The following is a 15,042-nucleotide window of genomic DNA, read 5'->3' as shown; positions in this document are numbered from 1 at the left end:
GTGATGAAGAAATGGGTAAAGGTATCTGTGACAAGAGTGAGAATGGAGGGCGTGCCAGCAGGGAGGTAGAGGAAATAAACAAGGCCAGGTAGAGGAAGGGGTGATTTGGGAAAGAGGAGCGGGAGCTGGGGAAGGCAGGCAGGCAAGTGTTGGGGTCATAAAAACTAGGAGATGTGTTCTGGCCTCTGGGTCTTCATATCTTTTACATTTCTAATTAAAAGAGATAAAGAGTGAGGGAGCCATCAATCCCACAGTGATTTCCCAGTTAAGGTTTTAGAGGGAGCTGTAAACTAGGCAGCCTGGCATCATTGATTTTATAATTAGCTATCGTCACCCCAGACTTAAGATGGAGGGAGTGTGGTAGAGGAGCAGGGGGAAAGCTTAAAAAGGGAGCAGGAATCTGCCAGAGGAGTGGGGAGGCACAAGGAGGAAGATGATGAGGACGTCAGACCTGAGGGGGGGATTGTGGGAGAGCCAAAGGTGGGCAGAGAGAAAATCCAGAATGAGTATTGTAACTGAAACAGGCAATAAGCCAAAATGGAATATGGCCTATATACCGGCGTGAATAGAAAATGGCCTGGTTAATTACCAGTGAAATGCCATGTGAGGATCAAAATATTGCTATGATCTTTGGCCAGAAAAAGACACATTAGAGCCAGTAATGAATACATAAACCATTTTATTATACAGAACCCACCGAAACCCTGTTACATGACTGATAAGAAACCATGGTGTACAAGTGGGATAACCTTCACACACAAAACTTCAAAACAAACCATAACCACTGCAGCTTTATAGCAGTGAGAGACGGTGTCCTGACAAAGAGCACATCTACTGGAGCTCTCAGTGGAACAACAACAACAACAACAAAATAACTTCCATAAGAAATAAAGTCAGATTAAAGGCACAAACAAGGACTATGGAGAATACATGTAGTGTGCTGTTTTCCGGGAAAGAACACCAAACTCCACAAAAACACAGGATACACAGAACACAAGGTAAATAAGTGGAGAGGCAGAGATTTACTGCCGCCACCATAATCACCCAGTCCCTGCTGTAGCCATTTAAACATTAAAATCCTTCTCTTTGACTGATTTAAACCCAACACGCTGATATCATTCCCTTTCATTAGCGTCTCACCAAAATACAACTGAGTGTTTGAAAGCGGAGGATAAAAACGGCGTCGATAAAATATGCATCGACGCAACACACGGCGTAATGATTAAGATAAAAAGACACATCTGACATATTGTTAAGTATCTATATATCGCCTTTTTCGTCTAAAAACTCTGTTATAGTAAAAAATAGGGTGCAAATACAGCAGGGAGAATCAAGCAATCAAAGTGTCTCGCAAATATTATTTCAGCCAAGCATGGGAGTTCTGCTCACATGTCTGTGTGAAAACCCAAAAACCTCTTCCCAACTAAACCTGGATAGTTATATTGCTGCATAACTCAAGGTAATTATAGATAGAAAATCATGAAAAATGCATACAGTATTGATTAAAAGGTAGTCAGCTATTTTTATTAGGCAGTATAATGCCACAGGCTGGGGGTTGGATAGCAACACCATGTCAAGATGTCAAGACCTGTAAATATCTTTTCTTTATTTCATTATTTTAGGCACAACTGTGCAATGGCAAAGTGAGATCTCTGTACAACATATTAAACGAATAAAGTCTGATACTAAATATTCAAATGACGAGCGAGTAAATTAGCATTTTCATTTAAAAATAATTATGAAACACAAAATACAGGGTCATTAATTGACGAGTAAAAACTGTAGCTGATCTACAGTGAAAAGCTTATGCGCATTAATGTTATAATAAAGATGACACGAAGTCACTGAAGCAGAAAGGTGCGTCCGGCATCTATCACGGTCCACTTTAAACACAATCTGTTCCATAAGCTCGCTATTTTAAACCGCCCGTCCATTTTTAAAGCGCTTCCGCATCACTAAATCTCCTCCACTGCAACTGCGTGACAATTAACTGCTAATGCGTACAAGAAAGTGCATATCAAATCTTAGTTCTGAGTAAATGGGGGAGAAATATGATGTCATAGACCTACATTACTGCAATATAATTTTAGCATGATGCTGTATCATTACTTTATGTCGCCTTGAATAGTGTTCAAAGCTGCTGTGGAGAATTTAATGCTGGAAGAGAGTTTTGCCATGATTTTCAGTGGAGCCCGGCCTGCACAAAACATAATTACAGTGCCTGTCATGACTCCTAATCACAAATGTCATAAAAACGACATAACATCCATCGTAAAGCTCTCGACATAGCAATGATTCAACAGAAATCATTCTGCTACAGCCTGTGAACTCTCAAATGCCAGCGCCCATGCCTAAAAGCCCGTCGTTTCAAACTATGCAACAGTCTTATGTCAGTCATAAACATGGTGTTGACCTGCCACCACACGCGTCATGTCATCTCTAACAACGGAACAGTAAGGGCAATAATACAAACCCCTCTCTATGAGTGGAAGGGAAAAAAAAAAGATGATGTAAATTGCATATTAATATTTTGTCAGTGTGGTGAGCGACTTGTCTTGTAAATGGAAGTCATGTGGATGTAATGTGGCCACACTGTCCGCTGGTTACCAGAGGGAAGTGTCCGCCAGATCACTGGAGGGGAAAAAAACACAAAAGCAGGGTGAGCACGTGAGGGAAAAACTTGAAAGAAACACACATTCCGCTTGAAAGAGGAGGTTAGACTGAAGAAGTGAGCGAGTGGGAGCGAGAGGGCTTTAATGATGCTGAAAATTGGCCCATGACTGTGGTACACCCCTCAGGTAAATCACTGCTACAGCTTGCTGTCAACTTATCTGTCCCCTTGTCCTCCCATCGCCCCTCCCACGCCCTGGCTCTGTTTTAGACCGCCGTCCCCCCCCCGACGCCTCACCCTGACTCAACTTCTTTTACGACCACATATTCAAAACTTCCATCTTCCAGCCATACTCACCCTGTCACCATAAATAAATGGCCGCATGTGTCTGTGTGCATTAGCGAGCTTTGAATTCACTGTGTACGAACAAACCACTTCTGTGTAACCAGAGGTGAAAAGTAACCAAGTAGATTTACCGAGGCACTATCATTTAAGAGCAACTTCTAAGTAGAAGTGCTTAATATTTCCATTTTGGGATACTTTATGCTTTATTTTTTATATATCTATATTTTTATCTGTACTTTTTCTGCATTCCGGGGTGTAATATGATACTTTTCATTCTACTGAATTTATCTGGTGGCTGTGTTCACCTATTACTTTGCAGGGTAAGGCTGCGCGCACAAATCAAGTCATGAGCTCGTAAAATATGACGCACGGCTGGAGTTTAAAACCAGCCAGCATGACAGGTAGAAATTTGTTGGCTTCTTTGGCCACAAACACATTTTCATTTCAATATGCAGTCAGTAATGTAAATCTTCATTTTGAACATTAAATCTTCAACCATTTGTTGTGACTGTCTTATCCGTTACTCCTCCACTTTGCCCGTCATTTGGGGAACTATCCTTCGGTGCATGTTGAGTGTAGGGAAGTAGAATGTCCCTGTGTCCAGACCTGTCACGTTAGCATAGGGTGACAATGCAGCTATGTAAGGATGTTCTGTTACAAGATCTGCTCTGAAAAATGTACAAAAGATGCATTAAAAACAATAAATAGAACTATGTTGCCATTCATTGCTTAAATGAAGACTTTTCTTACGAAGATAAACAGAGGACTTTTCATGTTTTCATGCTACCTGACGGCCAGTGCAGTGTCTCATATACACTTGGATAGGGAGTGTAGGACAAAATAAGGGATTCAGATGGTTGCACTGAGCAATTCCATCCCTAGATGTCACCAACTCCTACACACTGGTCCTTTAATACTGATCCAATAATGTGTAAGTAGCATTTTATGGGTATGTGAGACGATGAATGGGGTAACTCATATTATTGTAGTGGAGTAGGCCTTGTAATGGACTGGCAACCTACACTACAATGAGTGATCGTAGAGGAGTAGAAATTAAGAGTTTCATAGGCGATAGGCAGGGAACACCATGGACAGTTTGCCAGTCCATCACAGGGCCACATCGAGACATTCACTCTCACACCTGTGGTCAATTTAGAGTGTCCGATCTGCCTAATCCACATATTGCATGTTTTTGGACTGTGGAAAACCCGGAGAACCCGGAGGAAACCCACGCACACATGTGGAGATCATGCAGAGTGCTAACCACGACACCAACCGTGTGGCCCTAAAAGTTTCATAAAAAGGAAATATTCAAGGAAAAATACGACTACCTAAAACCCATACTATATTAAAACTGGTACTGGTGGAGGAGAGGGAGGAGTGGCTCAGCCGGTGATCAGACAGCTGGACAGAATCAGGTAATCAGTCAGCTATATAAGCACACTTGCAACCTGGGTCTGGTCTCTTGCAGTAGGCTGGGTCCACAGAGAGGAGCGAAGCGGAGACGGGCTGGAGCAGCAGCGCAGTTTAGAGCGGCGCCGGAGTTTTTTTGGGTGGATTTTATTTGTGTTGGACAATAAACAGACTATTTTATATCGCAAAGCTGCCTCTTCCTTCCGTTCGGAATAACCCGTGAGAGGTGAAGCTCACACACTGCAAGGCCTGCATGTGCTGTATGTGTATGTGTATGTGTACAGCATGTTATGGTCAAATGTGTTTGAGGTGAGAGGTTGTACCTGAGAACAGTGTCCATGTGCTCCGGCAGCAGAAGGGCTGTCTCCTCTCCAGAGCTGTGAGTTCCACACTGAAGTGGGTCAGACTCCTCTTCCTAAACACCACACACACACACACACACACACACAATCATCACGTATCCGTGTAGCAGCTTACACAGTCTGATAACTTGCAGGCTTGCGGCCTAATTACATTCCAGATAATGTCAATATGAAATGATCCAATGGCGTATTTAACTGGTGTGCATGGCTGTCAGCACGAAGTAGCTGTAGCTCATTTTTAGTAACACATATTATTACACTACCGATGCTACAGTGTAGAAATGACGGGGATGTTGAACACAGATGGAGTGTCTCACCGAATCAGAGCTGTGTGCGAGAGTGTCAGTGCTAGCCTGGTGTGGTGACGAGAGAGGAGCTGGCTGGTTGATGACCACTGTGCTCCTCTCCATCTCCCTCAGGGAGTTTGGAGGCGTGGCAAGGAGCAAGGTGTCAGGCTGGCCCTGCTCACACAGGCTGTAGTGTCCCAGAGGTCTGGGCGGACGGAGAGGCTGCAGGGCCTCTGGATTTTCATCCTCAGAGTCTGATGACACGCTCTCAGGCCGACCTGCCAGACAGAAACGTAGGCAAAGAGAAAGTTTTTAACTTTTCCTCAAAGCACTAATCCCACCACTACTGCAGGCCATTCTTAGATCAGGTATTCATATCCGTCCTCACTGACCCGAGCCTTAAGCCAGTAAGAATGTGTTCTAGATCATCACGTATGTGCGTGTGTTGGAGAAAAAATAAAAGAAATGAAAGGAATGAATTGAATGAATCAAAGCAATTCTAAAGCAGGAACATTAAAAAGGTTTAAACACCTAACATATGTCAACATATGGGCCCCGATTAGTGTAGAAAATCAGCCAACCTGCTCCTACTGCTGGTCAGATGTCAGCTGATCAGTCTTTAATGCAGCTCAGGAATGTGAACACATGCATCCTCAAACTACCCGTGAGTGTGGTTTTTGTGAGCGGATGTGAGGACACGTTCAGGATGGACTTGATGGGATCTCGGGACGAATGTTAATACCAGGTTTGAATGGGGTCAATATTTAGTGCTGCTGCTCTAAAATAGTAGTTAACACTTTTATTCTTCACATCTGCAGAGCATACAGTAGATTAATGTGCAGCTCCATTCACCTGTAGAGGCGATCAGGGCAGCGCTCCACTTGGCACCGGCTACTGTTCCCATCTTCTGCTCCAGCTGACAGATGTAGTCCATCAGCTCCTGAAGTGTAAAATACAACCATCACACACCAGGGCAGGAATTTCATCACGGTCCCAGAAACAAACACCCTCATGGTGTCTGACTACTTCAGGCCAAAACCACAGGAAAAAAAAAATTACAAAAGCAGAAAATATGTTTTTACATAAATATCATCACAGGTTTGAGCATGTGTTTGATTTATAAGGTGCCGCAGATTGGCTGCTTTGCTCCCATATGGTGGGTGTTAAAACTGAACTGGACACTGATTTTTAAAACATTGACCATCCAATCTGTCAGTCCGCATGATGGTGGTTAGCAAACAAAAACCCTGCAGGCACTTAAACAGTGGCAGCAGTGACTGCCCTGAAATCCACTGATTTATATTACACTATAAACAATTTATACTGCACAATAACAACTAAGAGGACAACAACAGAAAGAAGAGTCCTGACACCTGGTATATTCATAATGCCACTATACTTGTGTATATTTTACATCAATACGCTTTAGGGTATGAATTATATTATTATTACCAAGCTTTTAGGAAAACAAAATATATTAATAGGCGCACTAAATCTTGACAGTGGAATAAATTGCAACTAAACCTGTACTTAACTTAACTTTAAAGCTGATAAAGAGTGAAGTACTGCTGTTGAGAGCTGATAAGGATACGACAGGTGCAATATATTTGAAGCCATACAAGGTATTTATTAACCTTGAGAACTTGTCAGCTGACAATAAGGGGGAGAACAAAGTCAGTACCAGTGACACTCTGTGTTTACACATGAATATACAGATTCGTTAGAAATGACAGATTTCTAACGTTTCAGGCTCAGATTCCACCTGCCTCGAGAGTCAAGCTGTGTTTCTGACCTTCTTCTCTGCAAGTAGCTGCTCCTTCTCTTTTTGGGCGACCCTGAGGCTGGCCTTTAGCTCCTGGAGCTCCCTGCGTGTTTCACTCAGTTGAACCTGCAGACGAGATACGGTAAGCGAGCAGGATACAGTCAACTAGCACCAGTTAACAAATGTCAAATCAAGATCCTATCAGGTTAGACTGCACTTATTGTTATGAGTTGCATCAGATGAAAGCATCAAACCAATTGGATCTAAAATGATGCAGTTTTTCTCACCCGATTGCAATCCTTTTCTCTTCCGAGTTCAACCTCCAGCTTTACTTTCTCCATCCTCTCCTCCTGCAGCCTCTCCTCCATCCTCTGCATCTCTGTATTGAGTTTCTCTAGTTGCTCGTGGTCCTTCTGTAAAGGTGACACACACACACACAAGAGATTTACTCTAAATATAAGATATTCTCCTCAGGCAGTGAGGTTACGAGACCATGTGTAAAAACATGACTTGACTTCATTGGTGCAGTACACATTCAGATAAGTAATGTGCCGCCTCAGACAGCATTTCATCTTGTAAATGTAATAACTTTAACAACTCATGTGTTTTATTTGACGTTTTATTTTAACTTTTATGTTTTTGTGAAGTACTTTGTAACTTTGTTTCAAGACATGCTACACAAACAAAATGCATATTCAAAACATTATCTCTGTCACAGCACAAAATACGGTAATGATCGTTTGCAGCAATGCAGTACCTCGGCATTGCGCTGCAGATTCTGCCTCTCCTGAGCCCAATGGGCTCTTCCCTCTCTCATGGCAAGACTGAAATCTGCAAGCTGGAGGGTGAGCTGTGCAGCCTGCAGACGTGCCTGATGCATCTCGGCCTGCCCGTGGTCCCTCTGCGTTACCATGGTGCTCAGATCGCTCTTCAAGGCCTCTGTAGCACGCTCACTAGTGTTCAGACGCTCCCGAAGGCTTCGCATCTCCTTTAGTACAGCCTCACCCTCCGCCTGCACATAAAAGAATGACGTGGGTGTTGACTATATATGTATGGATGAAAGTTTATAGGATGACTTGAGGAGACTATATGTTATTAGACAATTCTCAACTTTTATGAAATGGATTTAATACATGTTAATGTCTCAAATGTCGGACCTCTTTCCTGTGGGCAGTTGTGAGTTTCTGTGTGAGGGTGGTGATGGTGTTTTGGAGCTGAAGGACACTGGTGTCTCTTTGGGCCAGCGAGGTCCTCAGACCCTGGAACTCTTTGGACAGACTTCTGAGTTCACCTTCTGTCTGTTCCAGCTTAGTCTAGAAAAACACATCACACAGATCAGAGAAGACAAGGAGGCGGGGAAGGAAACGACAGCAACAAGGATACAGGATTTCTACTGATGTATCATGTTCTGCACCTGCAGGCTCTTTCTCTCACTCTCTTCTTCTTTCCGCTGAGTTCCTGCCCTCTTTGCTCGCTCCTTCAGCCTGCACACAGATTTTTGTTTTAATTATAAATAACATATGTTCATGGGACCAATGCAACACTAAAAACAGGAGAGAGTAGAAGAAATGGGAGACCTTTCCAGCTCAGTTTCTCTTTCCACAATTCTCAGTGTCAGGGTTTTGATGTCCTCCTCCAGCTCTTTGATTCGCTCTTTACTCGTCTCCCTCACATCCAATAAAGCATTTTTGTCCTGGGCGAGTGATTCTCTGAGAGCCTTCTCCTCCTAACACACAGGAGGGTTTTGAATTTTTATGAGGAATGTTAATTTATGTACAACAAAGACTAAACTACTTGAATAATAAGCTATTTAAAGACATTTTCTGAAATGGCTGTCTTAAAATTTTACAGTGGGCCAGCTAAGAATAATGTAGAAGCAGAAATGTGTGTATTTCATTTGAGAATAGAACCATAGACTAAGAGGAAAACGTGGAAATGGTAATGTCAAACAGGTCTTAGTCAATCATTAATTTAACCACCTTTTGCTTCCTCTCCATCTCCTCGATCTTCTCTAGACTGTGCCTCAGTTCTTCCTGCAGGTGGATGATCACACTTTCCAGCTCTTTGCATTGTCTGTTCCAGAGCTCTCTTGTCCTCTTGTGTTCCTCCTTTTCTCTCTCCTTTTGCCAGTTTGCTTCTTCCTGGACCTGCAGCAGCTCAGCTCGCTCTCGCAGACACTCCTGCAGTCGACTCTGACGAGAGTTAAAAGGTGGATGGAGAATTAACATTGCGCTCTAATCTAAACATGCACTATGCATTTTATCAGCATTTATTTATTTTTTTGCACAACAGAAAACACAAGCTCCATCACACCCTTATTTAATTAAAGGTTGTTTGCATGTGTTATGCTCACCTGCAGCAGCTCAGCCCTGGGTATGACCAGCAACATGCCTGTGCCAGCTTCCTCTTCTTGGGGCTCCTCCTCAAGGGTCACCAGGTCCTCAAGTGGCGTCGGTGCACCGAAAGTAAATTTTGAGCTGCAGGAGCACACTTCACCCTTAGCATCAACGTATATAAACTCATACTCTTGCGAGCTGGGATTGGGTAGGTAGGAGGCTAAAAAAAGAGAAAGATATATAAATCAATATTGGCAGAAAATGAAAAATAACTGTCTCAGTATTTCCTCCTAAAAATACCCTTTTCCCCCACAAAATACGAAATATTGATTTTGTCTTGTGATGTATATGTATATGTATATATATATATGTATATATATATATATATATATATATATATATATATATATATATATATATATATACATACATATACATATATATACATATATATATTGGCTTGACTGTTTTTTCATTACTTATTTAATTTCTTAAGAAGGTTTGAAAAATTGAAATTCACCATATCTCACTAAATAAAAAGAAGTTGAAGTGAACGGTTCAATGGTATTTGGATAATCTTGCTTACAGGCACGTATTTAAAAATGTCACTTATTTATAGGTAGAGTGTTGCCATACAGCCTCCGGCCACTAGGGGAAATACTAACATTAACCAGCGCAGGTGAAGAAGGACGACATTTGATTTTCGGATGGTCGCATGGTCGCAGTTAAGTGGATACGACAAACATTTCAGTTGTTCAGTTGTCTGTGTTTTTTTTAAAGACATCGGCCTGAATCTTCACTCTTCTTGGTGCATCTTGAGAAGCTCAGCTCTGAGTAAGTTCCTGGCTGTTGACACTATTTATTGTTGTGACTACACCTGAACCTGAGACAGGTTACAAACAAAGTTTTGAATGTGTTGCTGATTGTTTTACGATGCATGTCAAGATGCGTTCTTTCTACGCGAGATTTAGACAAATACTGGCATTTCCCCCTGATATGTTTGTTTGTTTTGTTAGCAGAGATTACAGCTGAATCAGTTTATCTCTGCTGGACGTGTTTTGCATAATTTAGCATAGAAATGAACCAAAGGAGGCGAAATGATTTTGGTAATTTCAGTCTAACCGAGGAATAACAACACCTTGCAATTGCTCAAAAAAATCCTGCTAAATCCACTTGTTGTGCTTATTTCAGTACTACATGAGAATATATAATATTATATACACAACATTAGAAAACACAGGGAATCTTGTCTTAACTACGAGGGCGGGACAACATGACGACTGGACACGTGACGGGTCTACGTAACTCAGGCTAACTCCGGTTGGCTAAGCTAGCTGCTTTATGGGTTAACCCTAACCCAGAATTGTTCAGAATTGTTTGCTTCTATGCCCCGAAAATACAAAGTAGTTGTTGATAAGCCCTTTTAAGTCCCGCATAGTGTTACACATGTCACTACATATATAAAGAAATAACAATATAAGAAGCCTGCAAAGATGATGGTAAACGTCACATGGTGGCTAAAGTAACGTCAATCAAACAGGCAGTTGGATACACAGCAAAATAAATAAATAATATAAAGTCGTTGTAAGAAGATTTGATCATGGAACAAGTTATATTTGACCTCTAAACCATTAAATCAAATTAAACTCAAATCTGTTTTGGTCCATAATGTGAGTCATTTGACCACCACTATGCTGTGACTGGGCATTGTTCATGGTTGAACACTACTTAAAACAAAAATCCTCTTAATAATAATAATAATATGTTTTACCACAAACAAGTCTTTGTCTTTCTGACACTGACAATAGTGAAATATCACAACTGGTGTGGATGCCAGTCCTAGTTCAATGGGCCACTTGCACATGTGTAATGTGGAAAGTTTAATGCTTGGAATATTTAGAATGGACTCTTGGGGTATTTATGGTCTTGTAGTTTATCTTTTAAATTAAAAAAAAGTATTGCATATTCATAGTTTAAGAATTTCTAATCTAATAATCTAAACATAATCTAAAATGGGCATTTCTATGAAATGGGAAATCAAGCAAGTTGTTGTTTAAAGTAGTGTTCTTCCACATCTTTTAATTGATATGTTTGTCTTAATTAGTTGTTATATCATCATATTCTTGTGGCGGACTTTCAGTTGATCTACTAGTATCTGCATTCATCTTATATTATGCACTATAGCTTATGTCTCTGGCTACCCACTCTGACCAGAGAACTGCTAGCTACAGACTATGACATTACCAAGCCCATAAAGTAAACTAATGTAATATTATTCTTATCTCACACAGGCCATAGCTTTGTGGTAGTATGATTTAGTCTGAATTTCAGTTTTATGTGTGCGGTAAAGGGCTAAGATGGATAACAGACAGGAAGAATTGACATACAGCAAGGTTTATGAGCTGTATTGTAACTTACAGCTCCAGTAATGGGTCACAGTGCAGGCAATCTTCTTTTTAATTCACTGCATCACTAGTGATAAGGTACCATCAATGTTTGTTTTTTAAGAGTTTCTTTACACTGATTTTTTTTTTCACATGAGGAATGACATTGACACTTTGCTTAAGTTAGTGATAAATCATTTTACCAGGGGTCAGTGCCACACCTGCTGCACGTGTGCCCCTCACACTGAATCAGGCTTATCAGCAGCCACTGACAGCCAGGACAGAGTGAGCACTGCATGTGCCAGTGAGTAGTGTTTGCCAGAGCAGGCTTTAAACCATTATCTATGCCATTACTCAAGCTCCTGCTTACTAAAGAGTCAGAAATGCATATTCAAATGTTGACACAGACTGTTTGTGTTAAGCCCAACAAAGAGGGCTATTCGTCTTCTGCCACAGGAATGGGTTTCCTCTAACAATGGTGGAAATACTTTTTCAAAATAGAAATAACTGTTTATTTTCCACACTCGCTAGCCCTTTGCACAACAGAGTAATTCAATTTACAGAAACATCAATCTCCCACTGAAGGGTTTATGTGTGGATCTAAGCACTGCACTGTATAGATTCTGGCTAACTATGGGAAATTAAATTCAGTTAGAAAACAAGGGCAGGACTGGTACCCTGGAAATGCACACAGCAGTTGACATCTGTGCCCTCTTCATAGTCAGTCGGGGCTAGTGCCCAAACAAATGTATGGTAGTCCTTCAGTGTTGACCATCCCACCTGTGGAAGAAAATATGACCATGCTGTTATTTTAGGATCTCTCTTTATTTACTGGACATGTGTGACAATCATCGGGTTAACAATACCTTGAAGAGCCCTATCCAGTCACTGCTGGTCCAGTTGTGCCGGGAGCTCAGTGTGTAGTGGCAGTCAACTCTGCTCTGAGGGAAGTAACTGCAGCCCACGTTCCTAAACTCCACTTGCCAATCCTTGTCCATGGCAACACAAATCAAAGGAAGGCTATTTTGCACCTATAAAAAGGCAAACAAAACACACTGTTCTCATAGGGGCTGAACAATATGGGGAAAATATTATCCCACAGCTAGCACAATTTGATTTATGTTTTTATGTGGAGCTTCACTTAAACATGTGTTGTAATAGATTTTAAATATGGTGAAGCAATTCCGCATGGAATGCATTCAAATTATTAACTACTCTGTATTCTAATGCAAGGATGAGAACTTAAAAATATGAATTGCCATTACTGCATATATGCTGCATAACATGTTTCCAACATTTCAGCCTTTGCAATTTGCTAATTATGTTTTTTAATTTTTTGAAATTGCAATTTCGATTTCAAAATAATTCATTGCCCAAGCTCGCACTTGAGTTAAAATTAGTTCTTAGGATAGCCACTACAAGTTTAAGGTAGAAACTGACATGCATGGTAAGATGAGCTACTCATGAAATAGGTAAGAGGTGACAGCTGGAGAACAAGAGAGAGCAAGCAAAGCAGTGAATATTTATTTAGCGTAAGAAGATCTCCTGACAAGAGTCCCCACTTGAGGAAAGGACACCAGGTGACAACTTTGGTGACAACATTGCCTTTGAGCAATAGGCAAATTTAAAAATTTGTCACTAAGGCTATTTCTGTCCACCTCAACATTTACTTATGTGCACTGTCATGAGTAAGTATGGAGGACAATATGCCTGGGCCCCCCAGGGTTCAAATTTCACTAGGCAATAGCACTCTCCAGTAATTTAAGGAGATTCCTTAAGCAGTTAAACGTGCCACTTTTGGAGACGTGTAAATTACAGAAATAAAATGATTTATTCATGTAGCATTGTGTAGGGCACTGACTCCAGAATCCATCAGGTGTGCCTGACAAAGTTGGGCATGGGAACATGCAACCACAGAGGTCAAAAGAATAGCATAATAGTGCAGCGAGTTATGAGTAGACAGCATGTCGTCGTGTAGTATGGAAAAACACACAAAATTCAGTGTAGAGTGATTTTATAATGCAGTTATATAGCAAATGTTCAACATATATTTTCCTGCTATACAGTGATAATCCAGGTGTAGTTTGTTTTTACATACATAATGAAGTAAAATGAAGTATGACAGACGACAATCTTTCTGTAGTGTGTGGATGGTACGGAACATTGTGAAGACCAGTTAACCACCATATACTTGTGTACAGACGCTTTCCGGGATTCCAATATTCTGCACGAGGCTTGAGGCCCAACAGCAGCACATGTCTAGAACAACAGTGTCGCGTGCACGTCGATGTAAACTTGGAAAAGACAATCGTGTCATCAAAGTGTTTAAAGTTTGATTTCAACACGTGTCGTTTAATTATTGCTGCGTTATTGTTGTCATTGTGGTGCGCGTGCACGTAAGAGGACACGGTATGGGCTTTGTTAAGTACAGTAAGACATCTGCGCACATCACCGCTGAGCTACTGCTTACCTTCACTGAAAAGGCCTCTGCGGAAACAATGTGAACGAGACGACTCTGTCAGATGCTGGATTCACACGCCGCACGAGAAAACATTAAAAGACAAGAGTGACACAGTCGCACTTTTCTCCACGGGTTCTGTAACAATAACAAAAAACCCAAAGCAAAACACAAGCATGACAGCCTTTCTTCCAGCGGGGGATTGTGGGAGCTGTCGTTCAGTACACAGATGGAACCAATGCCAACAGGCTGCTCTCGAAACTACAATACCCAAATTAAAGCGGAGGAGCGGAGGGTTACACGTGACGTAATATGACGCCTGTCGTCGACCACCGTTGTTTTTATCATCGTTTGTCAAAGCACAGAGATGCCACTGGTTGTTTGACGATGGTGTGAAGACGCAGCGGTGGGCAAAAGGCTACTTTTGAGTGCGACGAGAATAACAACGCTTCCTGGTTAGCGTGGGATGGAGCACTTTGACTCATGCTTGCTTTTTGTTGGGATATTCGTTTTTCATTTGCATCTGGTCATGTGGTCATATCTCTTGATATCCAAATATAACTTTAGATATATGTATTAGAGCAACCATTATTAACCGATAACTAAATAAATCTTCAACTATTTTGATAATCAATTGATTTTCATATAGTAAAAATAAGTTCAGTTATTTATATCCGTCTTTTAGTTAGATGTGTTTCGGTATCTTTGCTCCTCTGTGACAGTAAACTGAATATTTGTGCTTCTCGTCATTTTGAACCTTTTGAGACAATTTCCATTTTACTTATTTTTTTCAATTAATGCACAAACAACTGAGTGGTTAATGGAGAACATAATAATGATCTGTAATGCAAAAAGTAGCTTGAGCCTTAGGTATTAAATTTCATTCTGTGGGCAGCCACAGATAATCTAGTAATTGACTGCAAACTCATCAACAATTATTACATATTATTACATTATTTTGGTTTCTTTTGGATTACGGAATCACAAACGATTTTAATTGTGGTTTAAGAGTGCGGTGTATTTGTAAGCTACAACAAGTTTTATGAGGTCGGCTTTTTCAATGTGGACATTATATTCTGGTGTG

General features: G+C 41.0%; 1 protein-coding gene across 1 annotated transcript; it reads right to left on the bottom strand.

Moving 5' to 3' along the window:
• Positions 1–662: 662 nt before the first annotated feature.
• On the bottom strand, positions 663–14,163 carry calcoco1a (calcium binding and coiled-coil domain 1a). The gene is made up of 15 exons (XM_044039403.1): positions 13,971–14,163; positions 12,367–12,531; positions 12,178–12,280; positions 9,134–9,336; positions 8,760–8,972; positions 8,358–8,506; positions 8,195–8,264; positions 7,938–8,093; positions 7,538–7,792; positions 7,068–7,193; positions 6,811–6,906; positions 5,871–5,958; positions 5,049–5,296; positions 4,693–4,784; positions 663–2,631 (listed from the first exon to the last, which is right to left on the bottom strand). The coding sequence occupies exons 2-15, from the start codon at positions 12,496–12,498 to the stop codon at positions 2,604–2,606; spliced, it is 1,959 nt and encodes a 652-aa protein (XP_043895338.1). The 5' UTR covers positions 12,499–12,531; positions 13,971–14,163; the 3' UTR covers positions 663–2,603.
• Between the last annotated feature and the right edge of the window lie 879 nt (positions 14,164–15,042).

The sequence above is a fragment of the Solea senegalensis genome, linkage group LG11 (genome assembly GCF_019176455.1).
Source record: "Solea senegalensis isolate Sse05_10M linkage group LG11, IFAPA_SoseM_1, whole genome shotgun sequence".
Lineage (NCBI taxonomy): Eukaryota > Metazoa > Chordata > Actinopteri > Pleuronectiformes > Soleidae > Solea > Solea senegalensis.
The sequence above is the reverse complement of the archived record's forward strand: the minus strand, read 5'-3'. Positions and strand labels throughout refer to the sequence as shown.